This window comes from Triturus cristatus, chromosome 4_1, assembly GCF_964204655.1.
Source record: "Triturus cristatus chromosome 4_1, aTriCri1.1, whole genome shotgun sequence".
Taxonomy (NCBI): Eukaryota; Metazoa; Chordata; class Amphibia; order Caudata; family Salamandridae; genus Triturus; species Triturus cristatus.
This window is the reverse complement of record NC_140585.1, coordinates 803,684,741-803,712,497: the sequence shown is the minus strand read 5'-3', so window position 1 is coordinate 803,712,497 and position 27,757 is coordinate 803,684,741. Positions and strand designations below refer to the sequence as shown.

The 27,757-nt window shown below is 43.4% G+C and overlaps 1 protein-coding gene across 3 annotated transcripts in view; it reads right to left on the bottom strand.

Moving 5' to 3' along the window:
- Positions 1-27,757, bottom strand: part of TBK1 (TANK binding kinase 1) — a 517,762-nt gene that overhangs the window by 35,881 nt on the left and 454,124 nt on the right. For all 3 annotated transcript variants that reach the window (XM_085653411.1, XM_085653412.1, XM_085653410.1), the window contains exons 18-19: positions 11,216-11,312; positions 9,284-9,390 (exon numbers count right to left, since the gene is read on the bottom strand). In XM_085653411.1, coding sequence (XP_085509537.1) covers positions 9,284-9,390; positions 11,216-11,312 — 204 coding nt within the window. The remainder of the gene's footprint in view (positions 1-9,283; positions 9,391-11,215; positions 11,313-27,757) is intronic.

The window sequence follows — 27,757 nt, the reverse complement described above, 5'->3', positions numbered from 1 at the left end:
GGTATCGCTTTCACTCATGCAGAACTGTATAGAAATGATTCCAGTTACATGGTTGTAAAATGGTGTTCTGTACTGTCAGGTGATACTGGAAAACTGTACAATCAAGTGTCACGCTATTTTGTTCATAAGAAAACAATAAAAAACATTTTTTTTTTTTAAAAACACTTAATTACATACAAACGATATATTGATGACATATTTGTACTTTGGAATGGTACGGAAGAATCGCTTTTACAAGCCATAAACAAACTCAATGAAGTGGATGAAAGGATTGAATTCACAGCATCGATCAACACTCCGCAAATTAACTTTCTTGACACTATTGTAAAGATTTCCAACAAACAACTTATGACCGAGGTTTATACTAAACCCACGGACAGGAACAATCTTCTCCATTTTTCTTCATTTCATCAACCTTCCTTAAAAAAACACCTTCCATACTCGCAGTTATTGCGACTCAAAAGAATATCATCAAATGAGGAAACATATGAAAATAGTGCAAATGTCTGTATCAATAATTTCCTAGACAGAGGATATCCTTGCAAAATTGTACATGAAGCTAAAATCAAAGCACAAACCAAAACTAGAAAAGATTTACTCAAACCCACACAGAAAGTCATGGAAAATAAAAGATTGGCATTTGTGTCAAAATTCTCAACTGAGAGTTTCCGGATCAAACAGATCATTTTAAAATATTGGCCCATGTTAAAGTCGGAAATAGATTTCAATGGTATTTTTGAGTTCAATCCAAGATTTGCGTATCAACGCACTCGAAACCTTCAACAAATCTTGAAGAGCCCGCCAAGTGAACCACGCACATTTAAAGGTACTGTACCATGCTACAACTGTGGGAAATGTAATGCCATTATTAAAGGAGACACCATTCGGCATCCACACACAGGAACTCCAATTAAATTGAAAGTAACTGCAAATTGCAACAGCACTAAGGTAATATATCTTTTAAAATGCCCACGTGGACTAGCTTACACTGGCAAAACTGAACGCAAAGTGAGAATACGTATCAATGAACATAAGAGCAACATACGTACTGGCAACATCAAATCTCCAGTGGCAGTCCACTTTAAGGAACTCAAGCACAATATAAGCCAATTACTTTTTTGCATCTTGGAACAAACCACAGTCATACCTGGCCGCGACCATACGAAATTTCTATTACAACGAGAGACAGCATGGATTTATCGCATGAACACTACCAGTCCTTATGGGCTCAACGAAAAACTTGAACTGAGCTGCTTTCTTTGAGTAATATACAGTATTAACTGTTTGTTAACACTGTTGATGTTAATCACTGTCACTTTTTATATCAAATGATCTGTTTATTAATTCTTTTTGTAGTTTATCACATTCGCATAATCCATGTTCATTTTCTTTTTTCACACTCTCTTTTAGACAACGTTTGAAAACATTCCCTCATTTGATCGTAATTATCACTGCTATATAGTGTACATTCTTCCGTACACCAGTACCGAACATTCTTTAGGACTTATAGTGTCCGAACTACAAAATCTTCTATTACCATGATTACGTGATTAATCGCTAAATATTCGTTATTCCTTGAGAACTTTCACATCTCCGCGTTTATATAATGTTTATATATCTTTCCCGTACATATTTTTTTATAAAAAAACTTTTTTAGAAATTTTTCTAGAAGACATCATTACACGTACTGCACGATTTTGATACCTTTTTCTTTTTCACACAATCTATATTAGCCATTATGTTTTCTTTTTACTTTTTATACACTCTGATTCATGGCCGAGTTTCGGAAAACATTTCTTCTTTAATATGCACGCCTAACGATCACGTGACACGCCAATACAGGCTCATATAGTCACACCCCTTCACTTCCGCATTTTACGGAAGTCAACATGGCGTTTTTCAACCTCCGAACCTTACGGCCACTTTGAGGTAAGCCCCGCTTGTAGTTTAGAGATGAACGGTTCAGCACTCGATGGTTTTAATCTATTCGGGTTGCACCAAACAAACACATTTTTTTCTGCTTCACAGATGACATACTTCTTTAAGCAGTTACCAACTATTGCTGTAAGTAGACTATTCCCGGTAATCGCTCTGATTATTAGTATTTACACAATTTTTTCACGTAGAGATTACAACTCTTTCACTTACAATAACGCACATGTTTTTCTTCAGTATGCACTATTTATAACCGAATTGCATCGGTTAGGACATTTCTCGAATCTTCTCAGCTGCACTTTACGCTAATATGCAGTGAATACATTTGATCACTATCATGCATGGGTTCTTTTCCCGTATGATTATCTACTCTTCTAACCAAATCACATTTACTTTTTCTAGGAGCACCTAATACCTTTTACTATAATTTAAGACTATCTCTACCACTACACGTTTAACTCAGTGCCTTGACTGACATATACATTATTTCTAACATTTTCATTTTCAGAGACTTTTTGCCCCCGAAGAAGGGCTACGGCTCGAAATGCATTGGGCTAATGACAAGTTGTAACATGTTCAGAAGTATAAGACGTTAATGACATGAGAATACTCCAACATGGATTAATCACAGTCTAATGACATGATTTATTTTTGAAAACATTGAAATTCAGTTCAAAACAAATAAAACTGTATTTATAACAGTTTCAAACACTTATTTGGAAGTCAATGAAATGAGCAAACTGTATTTTTGAGTGCTTAAGGGGGACGCCCCTCCATGAAGGATAGCGCTTGTACTGATCCTTGCAGGCCACCATCCCTTTTCACTGCCACTAATCTGAGTCAGTCTCAATTTGCAAACTACCTTAGGAATATTAATGAGGTGGATCGAACAGTGACCCACTCCAATTAGGAATTTGTGCGAACCGACCCATTTGTACATAAGTCATTTTGCAAAATTCAATACTGGTCATAAAAATAATTGCTGTAAACTGCAACCTGTTTCATGATACATCTGGCCCTTACTTCGAACCCAAAGTTAGGTTATAACCTATAATTGATGGTGTAGTTAGTGACATGATGTGTCTGTGTATGCATGGGCTGAGTGGCCATGCTGTAGAATGCAGAGTGTGGATGCTGTTAGAATAAGTTGACGCAAGGAATATTGGTGTCAGTGTGTTAAGTGAGGCTTCGGAGTTGATTACAGATGGAGGATGAATGGAGCCATAAAAGGATCTACCGGACATGACTGTAACCTAAAGGCCTAACCTGGAACTAAGAACTGAAGGCCAGATGGACTAAATGTTTATGACAAAAGCTCTAATTTAGCATTTGCAACCGCGAAAATGCTTTTTCAGGTGAACTGATTACTTATCCTATTTTTAGTTTTGGAAAATATTCTCCTGCTCTAAAATGGATTTAGCACTGGACACAGATTCGGTAAATAGAAGTCCCATGAAACATTGAAAAGCTACCACGACCTTATAGGAAGTGGTAACTTATTTGCCTCTTCCACTTCGTGTGAATTAAACAAAAAATGTTTGTTGGGCAATAGTCCATTGGATCACTGTCAACTCTAGAAAAATGTTTTTCTTTTTTCTTTTAAATACAACCCCGTTTCCTTGACAGCCTGCAATTAAAAAAAGTATGCTTTATTTAAAAGCTATCACAAAATGGTGGTCTACTGGCACCAGCAGGCCTCTATCTCTTTGAAGTCCTCTTATATTAGCAATTTGTGCCCCCCCACATTAATATTTATGAGGTAAATTGGATTGGGATTCACGATTAGGGATTTTACAATCAGAGCATATGTTGGTTTGTAAAATTCTTTACTGGTTGCAAAACGAATGGTTGCCATTTATGACCAGTATTTTGCAATCTGGTATCTGGCCGCTACGGCCTACATGATTGGCTCCTGACTTTTGTGCGATGTTCCTGCCATCCAAATACAACATTTTGGTAATGAGCCGTTAAAATCTCTGGGACCACCCTAACTCAAATCCACCTCCAAGTGTTAGGATGGCTGTTGGGCAACAAGCCCAGTTGTAAGAGTGAGCAAGGACCAGGTGGAGAGAAAAAGCCAGCAGAGTTGAGTTATACTTTCATGAGCCCAAATCATAAGCTCTCTACTATGGGGTAGTAAGATGAAGCAGAAGTGTGTTACACGGTGAGCAGTGTATAAAATGACTGTGCTTCTTTATGAAAGAAATGCATTAAAAAAAGTAACATTAGGCATACAACAGTAGTGAAGGGTAAATGGACATGATAAAATGCAGAACCTCAGCACATTAGATTCTGCCCTGAGGATGCTAAGGTATAGCATTCAGCTATCTTGTGAGCCATCAACACCAGATTCATGACTTGCCCGTTTGTGCTGTCCCTACTGCTTAACATGGCCTTCAACAGCGAGCATATCGGTGCTGAGCCCGGTTATGGTATTGACCTGTGCTCCTGGGAGTGGTGGTAGTGCCTGGAGTGATTAGGACAGTGTCAATGCCTCTTTCTCTCCTTGGAAATTTCTCTTCGGGAATCCTTTTCAGAAGCATGCAGGGAGGATGCCTACTCTCTGGCCCACTTCTGGTGTTTATTCCTCTTCTCGTCTGCCCTAAGGTCTCCAAGCTTTCCGTTCAGATGGACTCCTCTGTCCTTCAGGGCTCTTTTTCCCATTTTCTGACAAACCTTAGTCTTTGACAGATTGTAAGGAAAGTAAGCAGACCACATACACAGAGCGTGGGTCTATGGCAGCCTTTTTTACCCACAAAAGGGACACTCGACAAAAAGTGATAGCATTGTGAAAACAATCTCAAAACAAAGAGAAGAACTTTGCACCTGTAAGGAACATCAAACGTAGATGACAAACACTGAGTTCTGAAGAAAATTCCTCGAACAGTAGGGTTAAAACTAGTAAGATTCTTTGAGCAAAAGCCAGATAAAGCCCAAGCTTTGAGGCTAACTGTGCGTACCGTACATAGAGGGAGAAAGCCATTTTAATGTGCCACGCGCTTTCCCTGGTCAGCGCACTAGTTCTTGCTCACCGCACTGTCTCATTCTCTACTTAAATGAGCAGTAAGCGGACGCGCAGCGCCTGACAGGTTCCATTGTGGGTTTTTTTTCTGGCGTAATTTCTATTGAAATTGACGAATTTGCACATGAATTGTACTGTATTTTTCTGCCTTACTTGTGAAAATCTATGCTACTTTTGAAAAATTGAATATTGCCACTTTGCACTGAGCATTTTTAACTTTGCCCGGTTTCCGGAATTTATCGTAAAACGGGCAAACTTAAAAATGCTCAGTGCAAAGTGGCAATATTTAATTTTTCAAAAGCAGCATAGATTTTCACAAGTAAGGCAGAAAAATACAGTACAATTCATGTGCAAATTCGTCAATTTCAATAAAAATTACGCCAGGAAAAAAACCACAATGGAACCTGTCAGGCGCTGCGCGTCCGCTTACTGTTCATTTAAGTACAGAATGAGACAGTGCGGCGTGCAAGAACTAGTGTGCTGACCAGGGAAAAAGCGTGGCACACTAAAAATGGCCGCCGCTAATCTTCTTAAGCTTAACGGCGAAAAAACCGAGGTCCTCGTTTTGGGGAAAAATAAAAATCTCTGGGGCCCTCAGCATTGGCCATGCGAAATGGGTGATCTCCCTCAGCCCTCTGCCTATGTCCGCAATTTGGGAGTCCTGACTGATGATAAACTATCTATGAGGAAGCAGGCTGTAAAGGTGGCTGCCACCTGTTTTACCATCTTAAAATGGTTGGAAAAAATTATTTGGATGCTTCCGGTTTCCACCCAGAAAACCGTAGACCAGCCGCTTGTGGCCTCAAGAATGGACTATGGAAACATCCTTTATCTGGGATCTAATAAGAATGTTACACGGAAACTACAAGCGGTCCAAAATTCTGCTGCCAGGCTGCTATGCCGGCTTTTTATAAACTCTTCAACTTCCAGTTTCCTGCGTAATCTTCATTGGCTTAAGGTGGAAAACCGTGTGAAGTTTAAGGCCATGAGTTATATGTACAAAATTAAAACTGGTTCCTCTCCGAAATACTTACAAACTTTGGGTCGCCATTACCAGCCCTCTCGTGTGCTTCGCTCGGCCACTCAGGGTAAATTTGTGGTGCCTAGTGTTAAACTTAAAAGAATGGGTGGGCGGTCATTTGCCTGTCTTGGTCCAGTGTTCTGGAACTCCCTTCCCATTGCAATTCGCAATGAAACCTCATATCTGATTTTTCGTAAACTTTTAAAAACATGGCTATTTAATCAATAATTTTAATCTGTATTTCTGATCTTATTTTATTGCTTTTGGTCCCTTGTCAGATTTAGCGCTGGGAAACCCTTGTTGGGTAGCTGTGCGCTGTATAAAATTAATTTAACATAACATACCAAGGACAATTCTGCCCTTCAAAAGAGCAATGTACCTTTTTAACGCTGTTTACTCTTGACCTAACAGGCACCCTTTTCCTTAATATTTCGCACTTTAATTCAAGGACTTAAGGGCTCCTGCTACTAATATAACATTTTTTCCAGCCTGCTGCTTCTAGTTTGCTATTTCCAGAAAGAAAATAAATCTGTAAAAACTGACCTGTTTTGTGCTATACAGGTGACACCTATTTTGGAAGTTTGAATTGCCAACCTCCAGTTTAAGTTTTTATCCACACTGCCGTGGTGAAGATACGTATTATGGGGTCCCTGCATATTTGAGGGAATATTCTATATATATATGGCTATTAGTGCTGATCCTTTAGAACCTGCAGAACCATGAAGTTGCTGGGGAAAATGATTATGTATTAATGTTGAGAATTTAAATGTTTTCTAGAGGTTACATTACAAAAATGCTGAATTAAGGCTTCTTCAAACTACTTACTTCATTATACTGATGAAGCGACATTAGATAAAGCCACACTTATTCGGTGTAAAAGTACCCTCCATTTACTAATCAGCTACATGTAATGTTGTAACAGAAATAGCTTCTATTCTGTCCTTCTCAGGTTGTTCTAAATACTGTCAACATTACTGATTCTAGTGACAGCTTTCTAACTTTAAATGTAACTCCGAAACAACTAACAAAATATTTTATGTGGTCATTTGCCAATAATAGATCATTGCCAGAATAAACCAAGATGCCTCTGTACATATTATTCCTAGTGGGTTAAAAAACAATTAACATGGTACTAATTTCCCTCTTGAGTTACAACTGTCAATTTATTTATCCGCTTCCCGCAAGGGGCCTTTTTGTCAAAGGACTGTGGAAGAAGGTGATGAACAGATCACTGAAGGCAGTACTTAAATTGTAAAAATAAAATAAGTGCCAGGGCTCTCGTTAGGAGGCCACTGCAGTTTGCATCACACATTGCCCTTGCCATGCAGCCAATGGTAGTCACAACATAACTACTAACCATCACTCTCCTAAGAAGTGTGACAATTAGGACTATTTCAGGCCCCCAAAGCTATAAGAATAGCTTGGGCGGTAGGTTATGGTAATTTTTAATGAATATTGAATTAATAATTGACTGTTGTAGGTGTCCTCTCCAAATTGGCCAGACACCGCCATGTTGTGGCAGACTGTCACAAGCATTGGTGTTGACAATTAAGTGCTGGTGCTGAGCATCAGAAACCACTGGCTCAAATTAATCACTGACTGAAGGTTATAGAATATGACTAAGAAGGGGGTGGAGGTGACAGGATTAAAGCTCAATACTCTTGCCTTCCATATCTCCCAGTTTAAATACTCAAGCACATTACTTTTTGGGAGGGGTGGCTTAATTGTTTTAAGAGTGGAAAATGATGTCCTCACCTTTTTGACAAGTGAAGAGACAATTTATGAAACTAACAAGAGTTTTAACTTTGAACCCAAGTATATGCTGGGATCACAGTGCCTCAATCACCACGAAAAATTCCCAAAAACGAAACAATTTCCAGGTAGTGCTTTTATATTTTGATTGGTACTTTTCAGGCACTGATTTTGCCACAGTTGGCTTCACATAGTAATAGGAAGTACAAAGAAGGCAAATGTGTTTACGGGGTGCATAATTTGCAGAATTGTATTGGAAAAGAATACAGCATATGTTGAGTTTGGGTGAGAGGGCAGACAGAAGATGAGTGGAGGTAAATGAGCGAAGGTAGAAACAAATCCTTTAGTTCACCTGTGCGAAACCTGGTTGAAGGTGTTTTATTTCTCTATACAGTGAGCTGCAGTTGTAATAAATTAAGTGAAAGTACCAATTTTTGGTGGGATGACAGAATAGCAATTAGTGACTACATAGAACCTTCAAAACTTAGGCACATGTCAAAATGTTTTGTCCAGAAGAAAGAGTTCGGAAAAAAAATGAAAAAGGAGAGAATCAAGACATCTTGATATGACATAAAAATGGATAGAATATTACAATTTTTTATTTGTCGCAGAGGAAAATCAGTGGACGCTGTGAGGAGTACCAGAGATAAAAGAAAAGAAAGACTTTAAACAGGCAACAAGATGACAATTAACCTCAGAAGAAGAGCGATATCTAGATTGCACAACAAGCCCATCGATTGCAGATAGAGCAGGTATTAGATTACAGCTGAAAAATGGCTAATTTGCTATGTTATACTATTGCATTGTCAGTTAACGGGGCTTGCTGTCATAAGGACACTTAAGATGGAAGATTACTAACGCTTCAGTGTATCCGCTGCACTTTTTCATATAATGGACTTGCCCATGAAATTAAATAAACATTTCACAATTTGTCACATATAAAAGAAGTAACCATATATGAAGCAAACCTGAAAGAACTGTCCACTTTGGCAAACACAAAGGGGTCTATTCCGCATTTTCTGCATTGCGGCGGGCGGTGCTGTCAGCAGCACCCGCCGGAAAACAAAAAAGGCATCTGTGCATTTGCATGCACAACGTAGCAGGCACCGCGCAGTGCCTGCCACGTCGCCCATGCAAATGCAGGGGGGGTACCATAGGTACCTCCCATGTGCGCCCCCACCCCTCCAACATCCTGGGGGCCCGCAACAGGCCCCCAACTGTGGAATCCGCATGCCTTTCCGTAGCGGCGTGAAGGCTGCTTCCCACTGCAATTGTAATATGGAAGGCGGTGTCTAGTAGACACCGCCACCATATTCAACCCTTTTCCGCGCAGTCGACTTGTCGACCGGGCGGAAAAGCGGCGTACGGTCTTCCTGTCCGCCGCGGTACCCCTCGTCATCATAATATGGCGGGTGGGAAATGGGAGGCGGGTGGGGGATGATGTCGGGCGGATCGCCATGGCGGTAAATGAGAAAACAGTCTCACATTGTTCCTCTAGAAAGTGTTGGTCAGAAAGCTGATTTACTTTGTCCGCAACCGAAGCAACTGCTTACCCGAGCGTCATTTCCACCAGGGTGTTCGGACTTTGGTATATCTGGTTCATAGCATGTTTCATTCCTCCTGATGCTGCAAACATTTTCTGTGGTATCGATTCCTGAATCTGGAATGAAAGGTGAGTGAAAGCAGTGTCAAAATACACATGGGTTCAGATTCATGTCACATACATCATTAACACCTTTTCATGCCAAATACTAGTAACCCAACCATCTTTTTTTCTTTCTCTATAAATATACATAAAAATATATATATATATATATATATACACACACACATATATACATATCTATACACACACACACATATATCTATACACACACACACATATATATGTGTGTGTGTGTGTGTATATGTATGTATGTATGTATATATATATATATATATATATATATTCACTGAAAAAACCATAGGTTTCACACATGTTATAGTTAGCTGTACATTTCACTCGTAAAAAACCAATGAAATTCCACGTTATAGTTAGTGCAGGCAACTATAACTCACACGACCGCAATCCTTTGCTGATGATGTCAGATATTACATCACTGATGACATATGTGTTTTTATGAAAAATAAATATTTGTAATATATGTATAGCTAAAGATACAGTATTAGCATCAACAGAGGATTGCGGTCGCGTGAGTTATAGTTGCCTGCACTAACTATAACGTGGAATTTCATTGGTTTTTTACGAGTGAAATGTACAGCTAACTATAACATGTGTGAAACCTATGGTTTTTTCAGTGAATTTGTACGTTTTTTTTAAATGCTAAGTTATGTATTTATTTTTAAATTTTGCGCACACGGTGCGCTTCGCGCACCGTGCGCGCGCAGTGGGCGCTCGGTGTGCGAAGCGCACCGAGCGCCCACGTTGCGCATTTCGTACCGTGCACGCCTCGCCATTTTTTTCAAAATATCAATTGTTTTTTTCTCCCTTGGGGGTCCTTAGATTTATATATTAAATGTGATTGTTAATTTTTTCTTTTTTTTTACCGTCCGCGTACGGTAAGCTTACCGTACGCGCACCCCGCGATTTTTTTTAAAAATTATTACATTTATTTTTCTTACTTTTTGGTCCTTTGTGAACCCCCTGACGAACGCTAGGGGGTCTGCAACTCTCTTCGTTGCCCCCTTTTCATGTTATCAACCTTTTTTTTTCATTGCGACAGACAGAAAATGGCGGCCGATACTTCCTGGTTTCGACCGATTCGAATGTTTACTTTGATCTAACAACCAATCAGAATTGCGCTCGCGCACGGCACCGTACGCGTACGGTAAGCTTACCGTAAGCGCACGGAGCGCGCTTGCAGATATATATATTGATTTAAATGCTATTTTCTCAGGAACTACTGAACAGATTTACACCAGACCTACAAAAGGCACTTCCTTGACCTGCGGACTACCTCTCTGCCAAATTACAAGTAATTCTGTTCAGCCGTTCGGGCTGTAGCTGTGTCTAAAGGTCCTATGGAAAAATGCATGGGGAAAACGCGTTTTGGGACCCCCCTTTTTTCTCAGCCCCCGCTTGACGAATCCCCCCGAGACTTTCAGGGTAGGAGCGGAGCGTAGCGCCCCATTAGTTTTGAAAATTTCGCGAGGATTCGTCGACCGGCGCCAAAGTTATTCCAAATAGAATGTTGCGGATTTCCTATGGAAACAGGGTCCTAACTATAACTACCTACTGGCGACCGCCAGTAGGTAATATATATATATATATATATATATATAGATGCCAGAGATGGGTGCAGCGAGTCACAATGCAATGTGCACTTCTATTTGTAAACACAACACGAAACAGTGCACGGTGATCTCAATCCACTGCATCATAATAAAACAAAAGTCACATTTCTAAGGCAAATATTTTAAATGCGTCTGCATCTCCTGTACAATCTAAAAAACACCTTACAATTTCTACCAACCAGTGGCTGTACCTCATTAATATAGTGCTGATAGCTGGACACTTCTTTCTCTACATCAAAACATTGCTTGGTGAGAGTCTGCAACTGTTTTCTCACATGATGCATTTCCCTAAAAGAAGCACATAAACAACAAGTATTTATATATTGCACAAAGCAAGTATCTAGGCAAATGAGATCTGGTACATTTGTCTCCACATACTTTCAAATACACGATCCCAGATGCAAATGAAAAACAGTCCAAGTACCTAGTAACTAACTGTAGTGACTTTAACTATAAGTCCTTACTACCCGGGAATACAAGTAGCTTTGCACAGCATGTGTTGCTTTAAATGTTAGATAACTGCCACAGTGTGATTCATTTGAGTACACATGGCTTCCAAGTCCCCAGTGCTACTCGATTTACACACAAATGAACTAATCACCCAGATGGTAATAAGAGACGCTGGCAAGTAGGGTGCATGGCGGAAGGTGGACTATGCACTACCTGTGCAAAGGTTACAAAGAAATAACTTTTACTTATTGGTAGCCCGAACACTCTCAATCCATACCTGGAGAAAAAATTACCAATAATACCGAACATTTACAATTAGAATACAATTAGTTCTATAACAAATGCTTTCCCACACAGAATTGCCAACCTTAAGGATACTTTTCTGACCCCCATAATGCATGCCTTTGGAGTTAGGATCTTAAAAATGCCTCCAGGTCTGCTGACAGTTGTAGCTTCATTCAGATGAAGAATGCGGAGGATCAGGAGGAACTTTTCTTTATATGTCTAGAGGCCAAGCAACCAAATTAGGGCCTCTTCAGAGCCCAATGTTGGGACACATGAAGAAGGATGGCTTCATGCCTAAGGAAGGCAGCCCCATTGTCCAATTTCAACCTCACTGCCGTCTTCAAGACCATCTCATGGTCTATATACATGAGTCCAGGACCTGTGACCGGCTCAATGTCAGATGCTGCTGAATCCACCCAGGCACTTCTAGCTCTGGGTGCTGACTCCACTCAAGTGGCAGCTTTCACCTATTGCCAGATGTGCCTTTTGACCTTTGACCATACCTACACCCATGGCCTCTACCTGGCCACGCCTACCCTATTCATGCTCATGAGGTCGCCTCAATCCTGGAAGGCCCAATTTTGCCATTAAAGGTTTGCTCATTGATTTTTCATGGTACAAAGTCTAAATCCATTTCTGAAGCAATCTAGTCACAGAGTGGGTCCCGGACATGGTAGAATATACGGAGAAGGATGGCCTTGGACTTCCAGTGGGCCTTGTTAATGTTTAAGTTAAAGGGTTCCTTATTCAGAAGGTTAGCAGTGAGGTGGCTCCTGTTCTCTCTTTATTTGGACTCTGATGAAGCCCCCACTTTGGATCTCCAGCACTCCGGTGACATCAATGCTTTTATTGAGTTTTTACTGACTGGCCTGTGGCAGTCCCTTTGGAGGACGTTCTTTCTTTTGAGACTGTCTTATGAAAGGTGGTTGAAGCTTTTGAATTGCTTTTGCTATTTGCAGAGCATAAATTACATATATGTTTTACACATCAGAACTCTTGTTGCCTCTTAATCAGACCTTTCTGGACCCAATTACATCTGATAGAGAGATTGGAAGGTGCACTCTTTTCGGAGTCAAAAAGAAATTGAAATAAATCTCTTATTCGATACAAAAGTCCTTTTATTCAACAAGTTGTCCAAAACTGGCACACAGCCAACGCGTTTCGTTCCCAATTCTTTGCCAGTGGGAACTTCATCAGGGCTGTAACATTATAGATAAAAGACGACATAAATAACATATAATATTGAACGAATAAAACAAACATGATAATACTAAAATATTCATAGATGACCCAACAAGAAACACCACCACAGATGAATCAGTCAGCAAAACTAAACAGACAAACTCTGGTGTAGGGGCAATCACACCAAGAGGGTTAGATAATACAAACATCTTATGGGACAAAGAACGAACAACAATATATGCATACATAAAAATGACATTTCAAAAGACGTGAAACCACAAAGTGAAAATATAATTGAAGAACAATTAAAAAACATTTAGAAAACGACATTTATAATACCACATTAAAAACACATGTCTACCAATAAGAACATGTAAACAATAAGTCATTAAAAGGTAGATGCCTGATAATATACTGGCCCACCTAACTAATGTTGTGCCATGCTCCGAAGCTTTATCAGAAGCCCAAGGCTCCTTCACTAGATCAAAAGTCCATGTTAATTGAGAGGTAAGTTCAACTGGGTTCTAAGCATATCAAAAGAACTCATATAGAAGATCTCACCTCCTAAATAGTTGATCCACAAATGGCCTCAAGATTGTAGAGCAAATATCGCGCTCTCTCCGGATGAACAGTCCCAATAGACTGATTAGTGTGAACTTCGCTAATCACTTGTATTTAGTGACAGGAAAATATCTAAAAACAAAAGAAATAAGACGGGCACGAAAAACTGTAATTTTTTACCTGACATTTACAATACCAGCAGCCTGCGTAAGTCTATAGACTTGATGATGAAAGAAATATATTGACGAGAGGTTAAGGAAGTGATAATAAAGTGAGAAATATTTCTGAAAAGATTAATAACGAACCTGTATTTAAACACATATTCATATAAGACATGACGTGAAAGTAAGAGGGGCCGACACACTCCTAGATGGATACCCATTTCTGTTGGCTTGACAGGGCAACGAGACCAAAATGAGCCTATAACACATATTCATATAAGACATGAAGTGAAAGTAAGAAGGGCCGACACACTCCTAGATGGATACCCATTTCTGTTGGTTTGACAGGGCAACGAAACCAAAATGAGCCTATGCCCAACCAACCGCATAAAATAAGCAGATATAGTTTAAAAGCACACAGAAGCAAGTTGTTAGATCCCCAGTGTAAACCAATATCAAATAGAAATAAAACAGTTCGAATTAGTTTTAAGGCCGGAGGACATAAACTCAAGTTATTCTCTAAACAAAATATTGCACAAAGATCATTCCTAACAATAGAGCAATGAGGACAAGGGTCATTCAGCAGACTCCGTAACCGAACGATAACCGTATAAAGCCTAAAGCCTAGAAACTGGCATTATCGAATCGGAAGTTGGAAGACACACCCATTTAGACCTGACGAACATCAGAAACAAAAAAATTTAAATAAATAAAACGCAAAGAGCATCTGTCGTTAGCAGTTTACTCAAAGTGAAGACGCACAGGATATAACGACTAAACAGTATTCCAATGCACATTTAATTTAAAGCAAAAGGAACAGTATATCGTAACGCATCGTGGCCGATATTCAAGAGTCAAGAAAGAAAAGAAAACCGTTCTCATAAGATAACAAACATCACATATGTGGGTGGGGTATGCAAATGGCCATTTACCTGAGATGTATCGAAAGCGTATTCCTTCCAGCATAGTAACCGGCAGTAATGAATGACAGGGTAACGCGCCCTTCTTTTAAACCCCCTGAACCACAAATAGGTGGGCGGGATGGCTGAGTCACCTGGTATCCTATTTAGCCAGTGACCAGAGAGTAAAATAAAGACAATAATAGTGTTTTAGAAAAAGCCGTAGCCATCTTGGAATGGCAAACCGGAGCAGGAAAACGTGTTTAAGAAACCAAAATAAGTTTCCCAAATAAATGAAAGATAAAACAATGAATAAGTATATAGATAAAAAAAGATATAAATAAACCAAAAACTATGTATAATGAAAATAACCCAAATGAAAATAAACCTAAATTAAAGTATGCATAAGAAGCCAAGAAGGAAGAGAAAACGGCGGCCATCTTGAAATGGTCAAATCAAGAAAAAGAAAGGAAAAAGAGGAAAATTATATCAGACCATAAAGTGCGTCTGTATTGTCTTGAAAGAAAAAAAAGAGGGTCTTCGCAACTGAACATCTCCTAATCGTAGGGAAATTATATTCCTACGCAGGATGAAAACGAAAGATAAAAGAGCGAAAAAAAGCACTCTCAATATAAAGTATGTCAAAGAGCGTTTTAAAAAGAATAAAACGATAAGACATTCAAATAGGGGAATAACGTCTGGTATCTGAAGAGGAGAGAATAAACTCTCAAGATACAGCATGTCACGTGTTTCGTTATTAGAAGAAAGAAGCGATAAGAACCTTAAATAAGGGATGGGTAACACATTCAAATAGGGGAATAACGTATGGTATCTAAAGAGGAGAGAATAAACTCTCAAGATACAGCATGTCACATGTTTCATTATTAGAAGAAAGAAGCGATAAGAACCTAGAATAAGGGATGGGTAACATCTAGGATCAAGAAACACAGGGAGAGAAACAAGAGAGGGTAGGGCAAGGGCACATATAAAAAATCCAAAAGAAGGGTAATGACCAAATTACATGATCTTAAGAAAGGACAGTGAGGACATCATTGGTCCTCAGAAAGGTCCAAGAAAAAACAGAACTGGTCACTCCAGAAAGTAGTGTAATTCATTGTCGGTATTATGACCCATAGAAGTTGCTCGGAGACGGCAAATCCATTTAGCCTCTCTTTGCCTAACCATGAGTTCATGGTTACCACCCCTAATTCCTGCTGTAACATGGTCAATACCGTGAAACCAAAAATTATTGTTACCAGGGTGTTTTTCTTTATAGTGATTAGTGAGCGGGTAACGCCAATCAGAGTTCAAAAGTGCCCTACGGTGTTCTTGGATACGCAATTTAAGGGGGCGTATGGTGCTCCCAACATATATGGTGCCACAGTCACAACCCTTGGACGGCGGGTGTTGGAAGAGTCTGCACCATCTTATAAACCACAACTACATATGGACTGGAAGTGCTTGACCTTGGTTTGCCGTTTGCTTTTTGTTTAGTCCAATTACATCTGAGATCAGCTAGGCTCTGCAGAAGCAACCCACTGGCAAGTTGACTGTCGGCTGTAGAAGACCTAAAATGTCTGTCTTTTCTTTTGTAGCCTGATGATCTGCTAACACAGGCTCCTGATTTTTCTGGAATTAATGTCAGCTCTTTTCCATCCTCTCCACCATACAAAAAGCTTTTGTGGATAAAGACAGTAAGAAATAACTTGTTTTCATGAGGGAGCAATGCTCTTTGTTCATGCAATGCCACATACCTTTTGGCAAGCCACTGCCATGCTCCTTAGGATTGTGAGGATGGTGGTTTTACTTTTACTGGACCATGTGAGTGAACACTTTGAATAAGTAGTTGTGATGGGTTTACGGCCGCATAACATATTCTTAGATGCAGTCTTGTCACCATAAATTAGGTGGCCAGAACCACTGATTCTTCTGTGACCCTTTAGAGACTTGTTTCTCACCACTTTTGCAGAAATGCTTCCTTGGCCTTCAATTGGACTATGCAACACCACTTTCCCATGTTGGGGTTTGGATCTTAAGTTCAAATGTTCCATCAGCAGCACAAAAGACTCAAACGCTTTACAAGACCTTCACCTTACCAGCAACACCAGTCTTACCGGGACCAAAAGCGTCAGTCTTTCTTCATCCTCTCTGCCCCACTCCTGCCAGGCCATTTTTAAGCATCCAGTAGGGAGTGTAAAAATACGATTGATAGATTCTTTTGGGATGATTCTTCGTCTAAATTGGCCACTGTAATTTGACCTTGCTTTTCAGAGGCCTTACGTCTAATGCCATTTTCTTTATACCCATCTGCCATTTATATCATGTATTGAGGGGGCTGTCGATGTGAGACAGGTACAACAGAGTGCATTTTTCTCTTCTTAGAGAGTACTCCATGTGATAACTAGTTCTTAGCTCTTTGGTTTGGAGTTTGCTCTTTTGCCCTACTGAATACACAATTTATTCTTTGGTGCCACAGACATTTTGTGTTTTATTCTAGATTGATGGATTTCAAATTTATAGTTCTGCCGTTTGGTGTAATATCTATACTTTCTATCCTCTTCCAGATCAAGTTGAATATCATAGTGCATTTCAGTGATTTGTGGATATGGATGTTTCCAAGTCTCAGGCTCGAGATACTGGTCGTAGGCTAGCCACAGAATATTTGCTTTCCCCTGGCACTTATTCTGGCAGTCTAGAAGGAGGTGTTTCCTCAGTGGCATCATATCCTCATTGCTGCTTTCACCCCACACCTCTTCTTCTTTGTGAAAGGGTTCCTGACCCATATCTCCATGTTCTTACTTTCCCCAGGAGACCCGACATTTTTGAAAAAGCCTCTGCTTTTTTGCAAGACAACGATTATACGCAGCATAGAGCAGGTCTTGGCTCTGGTGTTTGGAACCTTGAGGTTATGATGTAGGGCTGAAACAAAGACCTGGCTGGCTGTTATTAATCCAACCATTGGACACAGAATTAGGCAATCCATGAAAGCACAAGAAAAAAAGACAGCTGGCTTTACAACCTACAACGTGCATTTACATAGTATCATTATTAATACAAGAGATTACATTTTTTGAATAAAATATACAGTTCCCAAAAAAAACACATAAAAAGCCAAAGTCCATTTTGTACAAACAAACATGCAAAGTACAAGCAGAAATTCAATCAAGTGAATAGGATAAGGATAGAAGATAAAAAAAAACTCAGCATTTTGACAGAGCCTAAAAGTGTGGAGAGGCAAGGCCAGGTAACTACTCTTAAACCTGAGGGCCATGTCAATATCTGACAGTACTAAAGTGCAGGGTCTTCCTAATGGTCATACAGGCACATAAAAACGCAGCAACTGAGCAGCATATAAAAGGGTCTGGGAGAGATTTCAAAAAATATAATGCTACTCGCGATTGTCTAAAATTACAGCTTTTTAAAATTGGGAAAATATACTTTGCTCGAGCCAATTTATAAAAAGTGCAAAATAAAACATTATGAAGATCAGACTGCTTCGATATCATAATCACAGGGGCAAGGTGATAGGTCAGAATAGCTATACTTTTTAGCAGGAAAGCCCAACATCAACGGAATTAAGTTAATTCGGAATCTGATTAGAATGAATCTATGCTGGGAATTATTAGTAATTCCTAAATATGAATTACCTCCCTCCATGATTGGGGGTGTTTGTTGATATAAAATCACCAGTTTCTTTAGATGATTCGATTCATAACGATCAAAGGCGGCCTTAGAAATTTACTTGCACGCACTAGGCTCCTCAAACTGTATCTTGTACCCGATGTCAGTAAAGGTCTTTTCCACGTAATGTAGCCACGCTATTTTGTGCCAGTTACCTAGTCTAAGGCAACCTTTTATGATCCGTTGTGTAAGGCTCACTGTATCCCTACACCATACCGAATGCCATAACATGATTGGCGCCATTTTATTGCTATCAGTCAGGTAGGGCACGCTAAGCTCTAACTGACATGTATAGTTTGTAGAGGACTTTGGGAGAGAGGCTAAACCTTTGCCGAAGCTATCTACCAGGCTTTGAAGAGAGGTGACAGCTGCCATACCCTAAACGCCTGCCCCATAGGAAGTGGAAGAAACTGTTTTAGCTTGGTGTATTGTTTTAATAGTTTCAAAAGGTTTTAGGCCCAGTATTTTAGCGAAGACTGAGATTGCCCCTACGCTCCTCTTCAACACTAAAGCCCTACTGTCGACCATTTTTGCCCAGTATAGAGACTGGTCAAAAATGACCCAAAAGTAGGGAAATGAGTCTACCCCATCCAGAATTCGAGTGCCGCAGTGAAAGGAAGGTGTTTTTTTCCCCACCAACAATCTCGGCACAAGAATGAAGGATTTCGACTCATTTACCTGCTAATCCATTGAGGCCATGAAGGCTACGTAATCTCTAATTAAACAGTGGAGGGCCAAACCGGGCAATCAGGACAGCGTCGTCCGCATATACCAGTATAGGAACGGTGTGGCTGCCAAAGACAGATACATCTGGGGTAGGACCCCCCCCTAACCCCCCAAGTGCTTCCCCGACCCCATTGGTGTAAATAGAAAATAGGAAGGGGGCGAGAATGCACCCTTGTCTAACTCCCCTGCTGATCTTGAAGGGGCGAGTGCATTCTCCATTTTTGCCGAACTGATGCATTAGCACTGGCATATAATTGTTGGATAAAATGTATTATTGTAGCATCGATCCCCATGATATCCATTGAGTCCCACAATTTACTGTGGGACACGGAATCAAATGCAGCACTAAGGTCCATAAATGCCAAATAGATTTGACCCCCCTTAGCTCTAGTGTACGTATCGATTGTCAGGCTCAGGTTAAGGCACTGATCAATAGTGCCTTTTTACCTTCTTGGAATCCGTATTGAGCTTCCATCAGTATGTTTTTGTCTTTGGCCCACACTTCCAGTCTGTGCAACAATAAACGCCCCATAAACTTTGCTGTTGTGTCCAGCAAGGAAATGGGACGATAGTTGTTGACGTTGTTCTTATCTCCCTTTTTGAAGATCGAGATTATTATACTTGACGACCATGTTGGAAGTGGGGCTGTTTTTACTATTGCGTTTAGCACATTCGTGAGAATGGGGGCCCACAAGTCCTGATGTGTTAAAAATAAATCGATTGGGACCCCATCTGTGCCTGGTGTCTTCCCACCTGAGCATTTACCCAGACCTGCTTGTATTTCTTCCAGAGAGAATGTCAGATGCTTTCCAGGCGGAGGGGATCTAGGTGGATCTTATACTGCACCATTCTCTCCTGAGCCAAAGACACTCTCCATATATGCCACCCAGTCTTCTTCTCCCACATGAACATCTAATGTGGGATCACAGTGAATTTTGAAAAATGGAGTGTTAATTGTTTTCCAGAAATTAACCCTGGATTTAAATAATGCAGCTTTTTCTAAATTGTCCCACGCCTCTTCTCTCAGGGATCTCACCCTTAACTTTCTGGTTTCAGAATAACTTCTCTTGAGAGATGCGATCATAGTACTGTTTCAAGGGAGAGCATTGAGTGCTTGTATGCAAGTGTGATCAAACCATCGAATTAGCGGGGGGGGGGGGGGCGTTGGGCTGTTTTACACATGTCAATACATTTTTTACTTTACCAAGAAAGATTCCAAAATCTGGAGGTAATTTGTTCTGGGGAATTCTCAGGGTCCAAGAATCTCATAACTAGAGCTATACGGTTATTTAAAATTAGCTGGACTGTTTTTACTTTGTCTATTTGATTCCATTTTAATTGGAAAACATTTTTCCTGCACAATAGGGGTTTCATAATTTTCTGGGAGGGTAATTTATCAAACCCGTCTCCAATGAGGCAAAGAGAATTGCATGATCGCTAAATGGAGATGGCTTTAAATTCATCTTGCATAATATGAGGCTGGCGTGAAGCTGAGACTATTACGAAATCAAGTGTTGATTTGCAATTGTTTCTTGAAAAGGTTTTAACTGACTTGTCAGTTGTGGGTTTTACCTTATTGATAATTAACAGGTTTCTAGTAATTAACAATTTATTTAGGCTATGGCCATAATTGTGGTTGGTAAAATGGAGGATGGGATCTCCAAAGGTGTCCTCAAGCCCACATACCCCATTTTCGTTTAACTTGCATGGCTGGGTATTAAAATCTCATAAATGTTTTGGAATTTGTGATAATGTTATCCAATTTCTCCTCAATTTTCTAAAGTCTACCAAGGAATGGACCAAGCAGAGCCATAACCAGATTTTCCAACTTATTCCAGTCAGAGTTTTGGCTGATGGCAGTTCTTCGCTCTGAGGATGAGGTTTTTTTTCCGCTCAGATCCCGTGGTAGGCCCTTTCTTGGCACTTTGGTGCTTCTTGTCACAGGTTGATTATGCGCTTTACCCCCCCTTTTCCTCTTAGCCCGCAGGTTGTGGGAACTGATCCAACTGTACCGGGGAAACCGTTACAACTACTGGGTCTAGGACAAGGGGCGATGCCTCACGGGGGTGCCTAGCCGTAGGTACGAGGGGTGAAACAGGAGGGGGTCTGAGAAGTAGACTGCAGAGATAACCGGCGTTCGGTCAATTCGATCTCGTATGAGAGTACATTTGCAGTCCTGGATAGAAAGGCATTTAGGGTAGTTGATCAATTTTGGTCTTTCTCTTACCCATCACTGTAAGTAGCCCAAACAAATCCTGAGGATTCTTCTTTGATTCTTTTCACACTTTTCCGAGGCAGGGCCCAGCCTCCTCCGGGCTCTGACGAGTTCTGATGGGCGGAGACAGGCCCGGCCTTGGCTCTTGGCCCGGGCTTCAGGCTACTTATGTGCCTCCAGGCGCTTCCCCTAGTGCGTAGGCGGCGTGGCCGCAATGCAGCTGGAGATTGTGGTCCTCGTAGTGGCGGCAGACAGATGAACTTGAAGAAACGGCTCCCCGTGTCAAGGTTGAGCTGCTGGCGGTAAGTTTTTACATCTTCTGCATTACTGAAATCCCGACTACTTAGGTTGTTGATAAGCAGCAACAACAATCACCAGGTGAGTCACCTTTTCTACTACAATGCAGAGGAGGCAAATGTTAGGTGGTTGTAGGTATCCCGCTACCGCTCCAAAAGAACGAATGGAGTAGCAGCTTGTCCGGAGCCCTCCGGGACAGCCCGGATGGCTTTACAAAATGCCCCCTAGGACTGGCTCACCTTCCGCAATCCTGGTGAGGTACCATCAAAAGTACAGCTCACATGGGCAGGCCTTTTAAGTACTTGAAAGCAGGACTCTGCCGCTCCGGTAAGAAAATCATCTCCGGCGCATCCCAGAGTGAGGCAGAACACCAACGCCTCGCTGGGAGCCATCCTTTAGCTCTTCGAGGTGGGAGCCACAGGACGCTGACTCCTTGCTGCGGAGCGCGATACGGCGGTCCTTTGCGGCTGGTGCAGTGGTGAGGTTTCCTGCTCACTGGACTTTCAATTTATCTAGCTGCAACTCCACAGACTTCAGAAGTGAGTTCCACAGATCAATGTGTAGCACTACATATGTATGACACCAAGTAAATATAAGCCCCAAAATAAGCAATGGTTAACATACATCTAATGTAAAAGATTGTGGTCAAATGATCATTTAATAGAGGAATTACAGTTTCACAGTGACAGGACATGTCCAGTGCCGGACTAATGAGTAACAAAAGTATTTCACTTTAATTTAAAGCAAATTAGAGAAAAACAGTAAGTCATCACAATGGAAGTACCTTTCCTGGAGACGGGGCTGGTTTGAGAGAATGGACTTCATGAAAAATATGGGGGGGGGGCGGGGGGGGGGGGGGTGGGACTGCTGATGGACTATAACAAACCTGATGTTCCTATTCAGCTTTTCTTCCAAGGTTTTTCACTATTTCTTTAAAGTATTTAATCACTGTAGTGAATGATGATGCGGCCAAACAATGAGGCTCATTTGCTTAGTTTAAAATTGTTGGCTTAGTACTAGTAAATGTTTTTTAAAAAAAGGTGGTTCAAAAGAGAATACAACCTTATTTATGTCATTCTTTCGAAATTCGAGAATCATCTCTACCAGATACATCGTTACAGAAGGTAAGTAACTCGTACATCTGATAGAGACTACTAGCCGCAGATTCCTTCATGTAGAATAGATACCCTAGCAAAACCCCCTGGGAAGGAGGGTCTGCGAAAGGACCCCACCAGCCAAAGCAGAACAGAGGGCCCCACAGGGGACCAAATCTGTGGATCAGGTAGAACCTTGCCCCTGCCAGGCCAAGGGAACCCCCACAAGCAGAACCCCACCAACCCTAAGGGGACGTAGGAGGGAAGGAAGGCTGAAGAGGCTCGTACACTCACAGTAGAGGAACCAAGGGCAAGGACGGAGAGGCCGAAGCACCCCACTCCCCCACAAGGCAACATAGCTTCCGCCGAATGTCAAGACAGGAAGACGGAAGAAGAAGAAGCCTAGAGGGCCCAAGGAAACCAAGGAGAAGGCGGCGAGCTCATTCCAGATGGGGAGCAGCCTGCCAGCCAGAACAATGCCGGCAGTCAAGGCCAGAAGCAAGAAGAACAGCCCGAGGCCCCAGGAAGACAAAGTAGGCAACGCCTGGCAAGGGAGAACACAGGGACATCCCAGACTGCAGCACGGGAGCAGGGATAGGAGGAGAGGCCCGGGCCACCACCACATGTGGCCGCGCACACGACCTCAGGAAGCAAAAGCAACCTACGTAATCACCATGGAGAACAGGTACCCGAAGGCGACCAGAACCCTCCAGCAGAGCACAAGCCATATGACAGCTGCCATAACCCCACATAGGGCAAGTGAAGTCCCAATATATGGGAACCCTCTTTGGAAGAACTTCTGCAGCAGAGGAAGAAACATAAGAACCACAGGAAAAAGAAAAAAAAAGCACCCCCGCTACAGGCTTGACAGCAGCCCAAGCATAGCAGAAGGCCCAATCTCAGGGCCAAGTCTGCGCAACAACTCCTGCAGAACTCACACAACAACAAAGGGGTCATCGAGCAGCCAACAATGCCAAAGTCCCAAGGAAGGACGTAAACGGCCAGAAAAACATACTTCACAACAATAACCGCTGGCCTAAGAAGGCCCAAAAGCAACCCTAACTCAGATGTCACTGAGGAGGGGACGGAGGAGGAGGAGGACGGAGCCCTGCCAAGAGCCTCTGGATGGCGGAGTCGGCCGGGGTATGAAACAACAGACTGCCATCAAATGGGAGATCAATGAGCCTCTCCCGAATATTTTCGGGGAAGACGCCATCCCAAAGCCAAGCATGGCGACGGAGAGCGACTGAGGAAACCATGGCCCAGCCCAGCGCCTCAGAGACGACCAAAGCGGAGCGGAGAATAAACGCCGCAAGCTCCCGGCCATCTAATGCATGGTGCCGCAAATCCACCTGAGCAGACTCCTGGGACGCTGCAGACCCCAGAGACTCAGCCGAGTCCCACAAACAGGAGGAGACCCTAGCCAGCAGACACAAGGTGTTAAGGGCCCGCAGGGCTGCGCTAGTCGAGGCAAAAATGTTGCGCCCTTAAGTGTCAAGCAAGCGGGCCTCCCTGGACGGCGGAGCCAACAGAGGCAGCAGGGAGGGAAAAGCAGTCCGCAGAAGGGGACTGGTGGCTGAGGGGTGAATGGACAGGCACGCCGGGTCACGCGGCGTCGGAAGGTGCCGATGCAGAAGATGCGGAGGCACCGGGTCCTCGGAGGCAGGACGCCTCCAAGCCCCTGTCAAAGGAGCGAACCTTCAAAGGGAAGCAAGATTTCCCTCCCACTAGAGTCCTGGTGGAGGACCTCCAACAGATGGTCCGCCGGAAAGTGAGCCACGGGGTCACCCATGCGGCGGATGCCCACAGCCGTGGACACCGCGTGAGCGAAGGCCGCACCCGCATCCGTAGGGCCCCGCGGTGGAGAAAGCAGCTCCCCCGAGGCCAAGCGGGGCGGGCAAGGGCCAGACCTGGAAGTCAGGATGTGCCGAAGAATGAGGGACCTGCCGCTCTTCTGACGAACACCCCTGCCTCAGGAAGGGCGGGGAGCCACCCTTTGACGCTGGTGACCAGTCTCCGGGGAGGAAGACACCAATATGCAGCCTGCCTCCGGAGAAGGAGCGTCCGAAGACGAATCCGGGGTACGACCCCTGCGCGGAGCCGTAGAGTCCGCTGCTTGAGGCAGGATACCGGCGCCATCCGGTGTAGGAGACCGGAGCGAGGACCAGAGTATAGCTGGAGCAGCACCGGCCCCGGAGAGGCGCCGGCTCGACCCCCGCCGAGGCAACCACCTGCATGGGGGAACGGGATGGGCCCGAAGCCCTCAGCCGGCCGCGGCCCAGAAGGAGGCGAAGGTAGCCCAGCAACCCCTGTGGCGGCACCAGGGACGATACAACCTCAGACTCGCCCTCCAACGGGGCAGCCGCCCATGAGGAGGTACGAGTGGGGCCCGTAGAGGGAAGAGGGGTCTGACCTCGACCGGGACGAGGAGGGGCCACTGACCCCTATGACTCCGCACGGTCCAGCTGTTGCCGGCGCCATAGCGGCGTCACCTCAGCCTTAGACAGGACAACCCTGCCAAGGGACCGAGAGGGGCTCCCGCGACACCACAGGGACCCCCGCGGGTGTTTGCGGCGAGGCATCGACGCCGTGACCTGAAGGAGGTGCCCCAGAGGAGCCGCTCCCAAACAGCACCACATCCTCCAAGCCTGGATCCAATCTAGTCGTCGCCGGAGCCACCAGCGGCGCCGCGGAGGGCCCTGCGCAAGGCGAGGGATCTGCCAATGCCCCAGGAGGGGAAGGAGGAGGAGACGCCAGCGAGGCCTGCAAAGCCGCCACGTAAGTCTCCATCTGGACTCTCGATGCCCCAACACCGGGAAACGGTGGATAGGACGACACGGGGGCCGCATCACCCGCGGAGAGTCCACGCCCCCGGTAGACCGGAAACCAGCCCCCGGGGACGAACTGCAACACTTACCCACCGGGGAGCGACACTCACGTGACATCGGAGAAAGGAAAGGACGACGACCACGGCTGGACCTGAAGCCGTCCGCCGAAGCAGACCGAGGGGAGGACGTCGACCTGGAGAGACACGCCGAAAGAAATTTCATTCGGCTCTCCCGCCGCGACTTTGGCTTCAACTTTTGTCACGCCGCACAATCTGAGGTACCGTGATCCTCCCCAAACACCACATGCAAATGAGGTGAGGGTCCGTCGCTTACATAAGACGCCCACAAAACGTGCAAGTTTTAAAGCCCGAAGGCATTCGCACACTGTTCCACCAAAAAAGAATGGAAGAAAGGGGACCTTAAACAGGCCAGCAGCAAGGAACAGATACGCGTTGCATGCGGAAAAGGAAAAAACTGACGTGGGCGCGCTGGGGCGGGTCTTATGCGACCTCGCTGACGTCATGTATGCGGACGACGCCTGGTCGGAGTCGCGTGATGTCGCCCCGTCCCCGGCGCGCTGGGATGCTGTGGCAAAAAGTTTCCGGATCCAGTCTCATGCCTGGGGATAATTCTACGTGAAAGAATCTGCAGCTAGTAGTCTCTATCAGATTAAGATAATACTGGAACAGATAAAGGTAGCCGGGGAGGTGGGTGGGCGTGTGTGGAGCTACAGGTCTACATGCCAAGAACAGATGCATACTGGTAAGTAGCATTTTCCGTTCGAGGCATATGAGCTGTAGATCACACACTGTGCATAGATTGCATAACAGTAACTCCTCCTTAGCGGCGACCACCAGTATCTGTTGCGGTCGTTTGAAATAGTGTTTTAAGGACAGCTTGGTCCACACTAGCTTGTTGTATTGCTTGCACATCTACACAATAGTGTTTTGTGAATGTGTGTGGTGTAGACCATGTAACTGCTTTGCAGATGTCATCTAGGGGAATGTTCCCTAAAAATGCCATTGAAGCCCCTATCTTTCGGGTAGAGTGGCCTTTAGGGGGAATAGATAGTGTACGTTTTGCTTTGTGATAGCAAATTTGTATACATTTGACAATCCACCTTGCAATGCTAGAGTTTGATACGGGATTGCCTTTATGTGGTGGTGAGAAGGATACAAAAAGTTGTTTTGTTTTACGAAAGCGTTTTGTTCTGTCTATATAGTAAAGGAGTGCTCTCTTTACGTCCAGTGTATGAAGAGCTCTTTCTGCTACTGTTTGTGGTTGCGAGAAGAACACTGGCAACTCAACAGATTGGTTCAGATGGAAGGGAGAAATAAATTTAGGAAGGAATTTAGGATTTGTTCTGAGAACCACTTTGTTATGATGGAGTTGTAAAAATGGTTCTTGAGTAGTTAGTGCCTGTAGCTCACTGACTCTTCTAAGAGATATAATGGCCACAAGGAAAGCTACTTTCCATGTGAGGAATTGTAGTTCGCATTTATACAGAGGTTCGAATAGAGGACCCATTAATCTTGTGAGGACGACGTTTAGATTCCACACTGGGGAAGGAGGTACCCTGGGAGGAATTATTCTTTTGAGGCCTTTCATGAATGCCTTAATGGCGGGCACCCTGAACAGTGACAGGTGCTGTCTATTTTGTAGGTAAGCTGCAATGGCAGCGAGATGTAACCTAATTGATGTGTATGCTAGATTACATCTCTGAAGATGCACTAGATAACATATGATGTGCTGAGTGGAAGCATCTAGAGGGTGGATGTTATTGTTACAGTATATGACAAATCTTTTCCACTTGGCTGCATAGCAGGCTCTATTGGTGGGGCACCTAGCCTCCTTGAGAACGTTCATGCAATCGGGGGAAGATTGAGATAACCAAACTCTAGGACTTTAGGAGCCAGATCGCTAGGTTGAGCTGTGCTGGATCTGGGTGTCTGATCTCTCCATGGTTCTGTGTTAAGAGTTGTGGGGAGAGGCGTAGTTTTTGGTGCGGGACTACTGATAGTTCCAGTAATGTTGTGTACCAGGGTTGTCTGGCCCACGTTGGAGCAACTAGGATCAGTGTGAGCGACTGTTGTTGCAGCTTGCGCACCACTCATGGAATGAGTGGGAGAGGCGGAAAAGCGTACACAAATCAGCCTGAACAATTCATCCATATCGCATTGCCTTTGGACAATGGGTGTGGATATCTGGCGGCGAAGCTTGGGCATTTTGTGTTGTAATGTGTGGCGAAGAGATCTTTCTCTGGCTGCCCCACATTTGGAAGAACGGTTGGAGAACCTGTGGATGAAGTTCCCACTCGTGAATCTGTTGTGTCTGTCGACTCAACAGATCTGCCA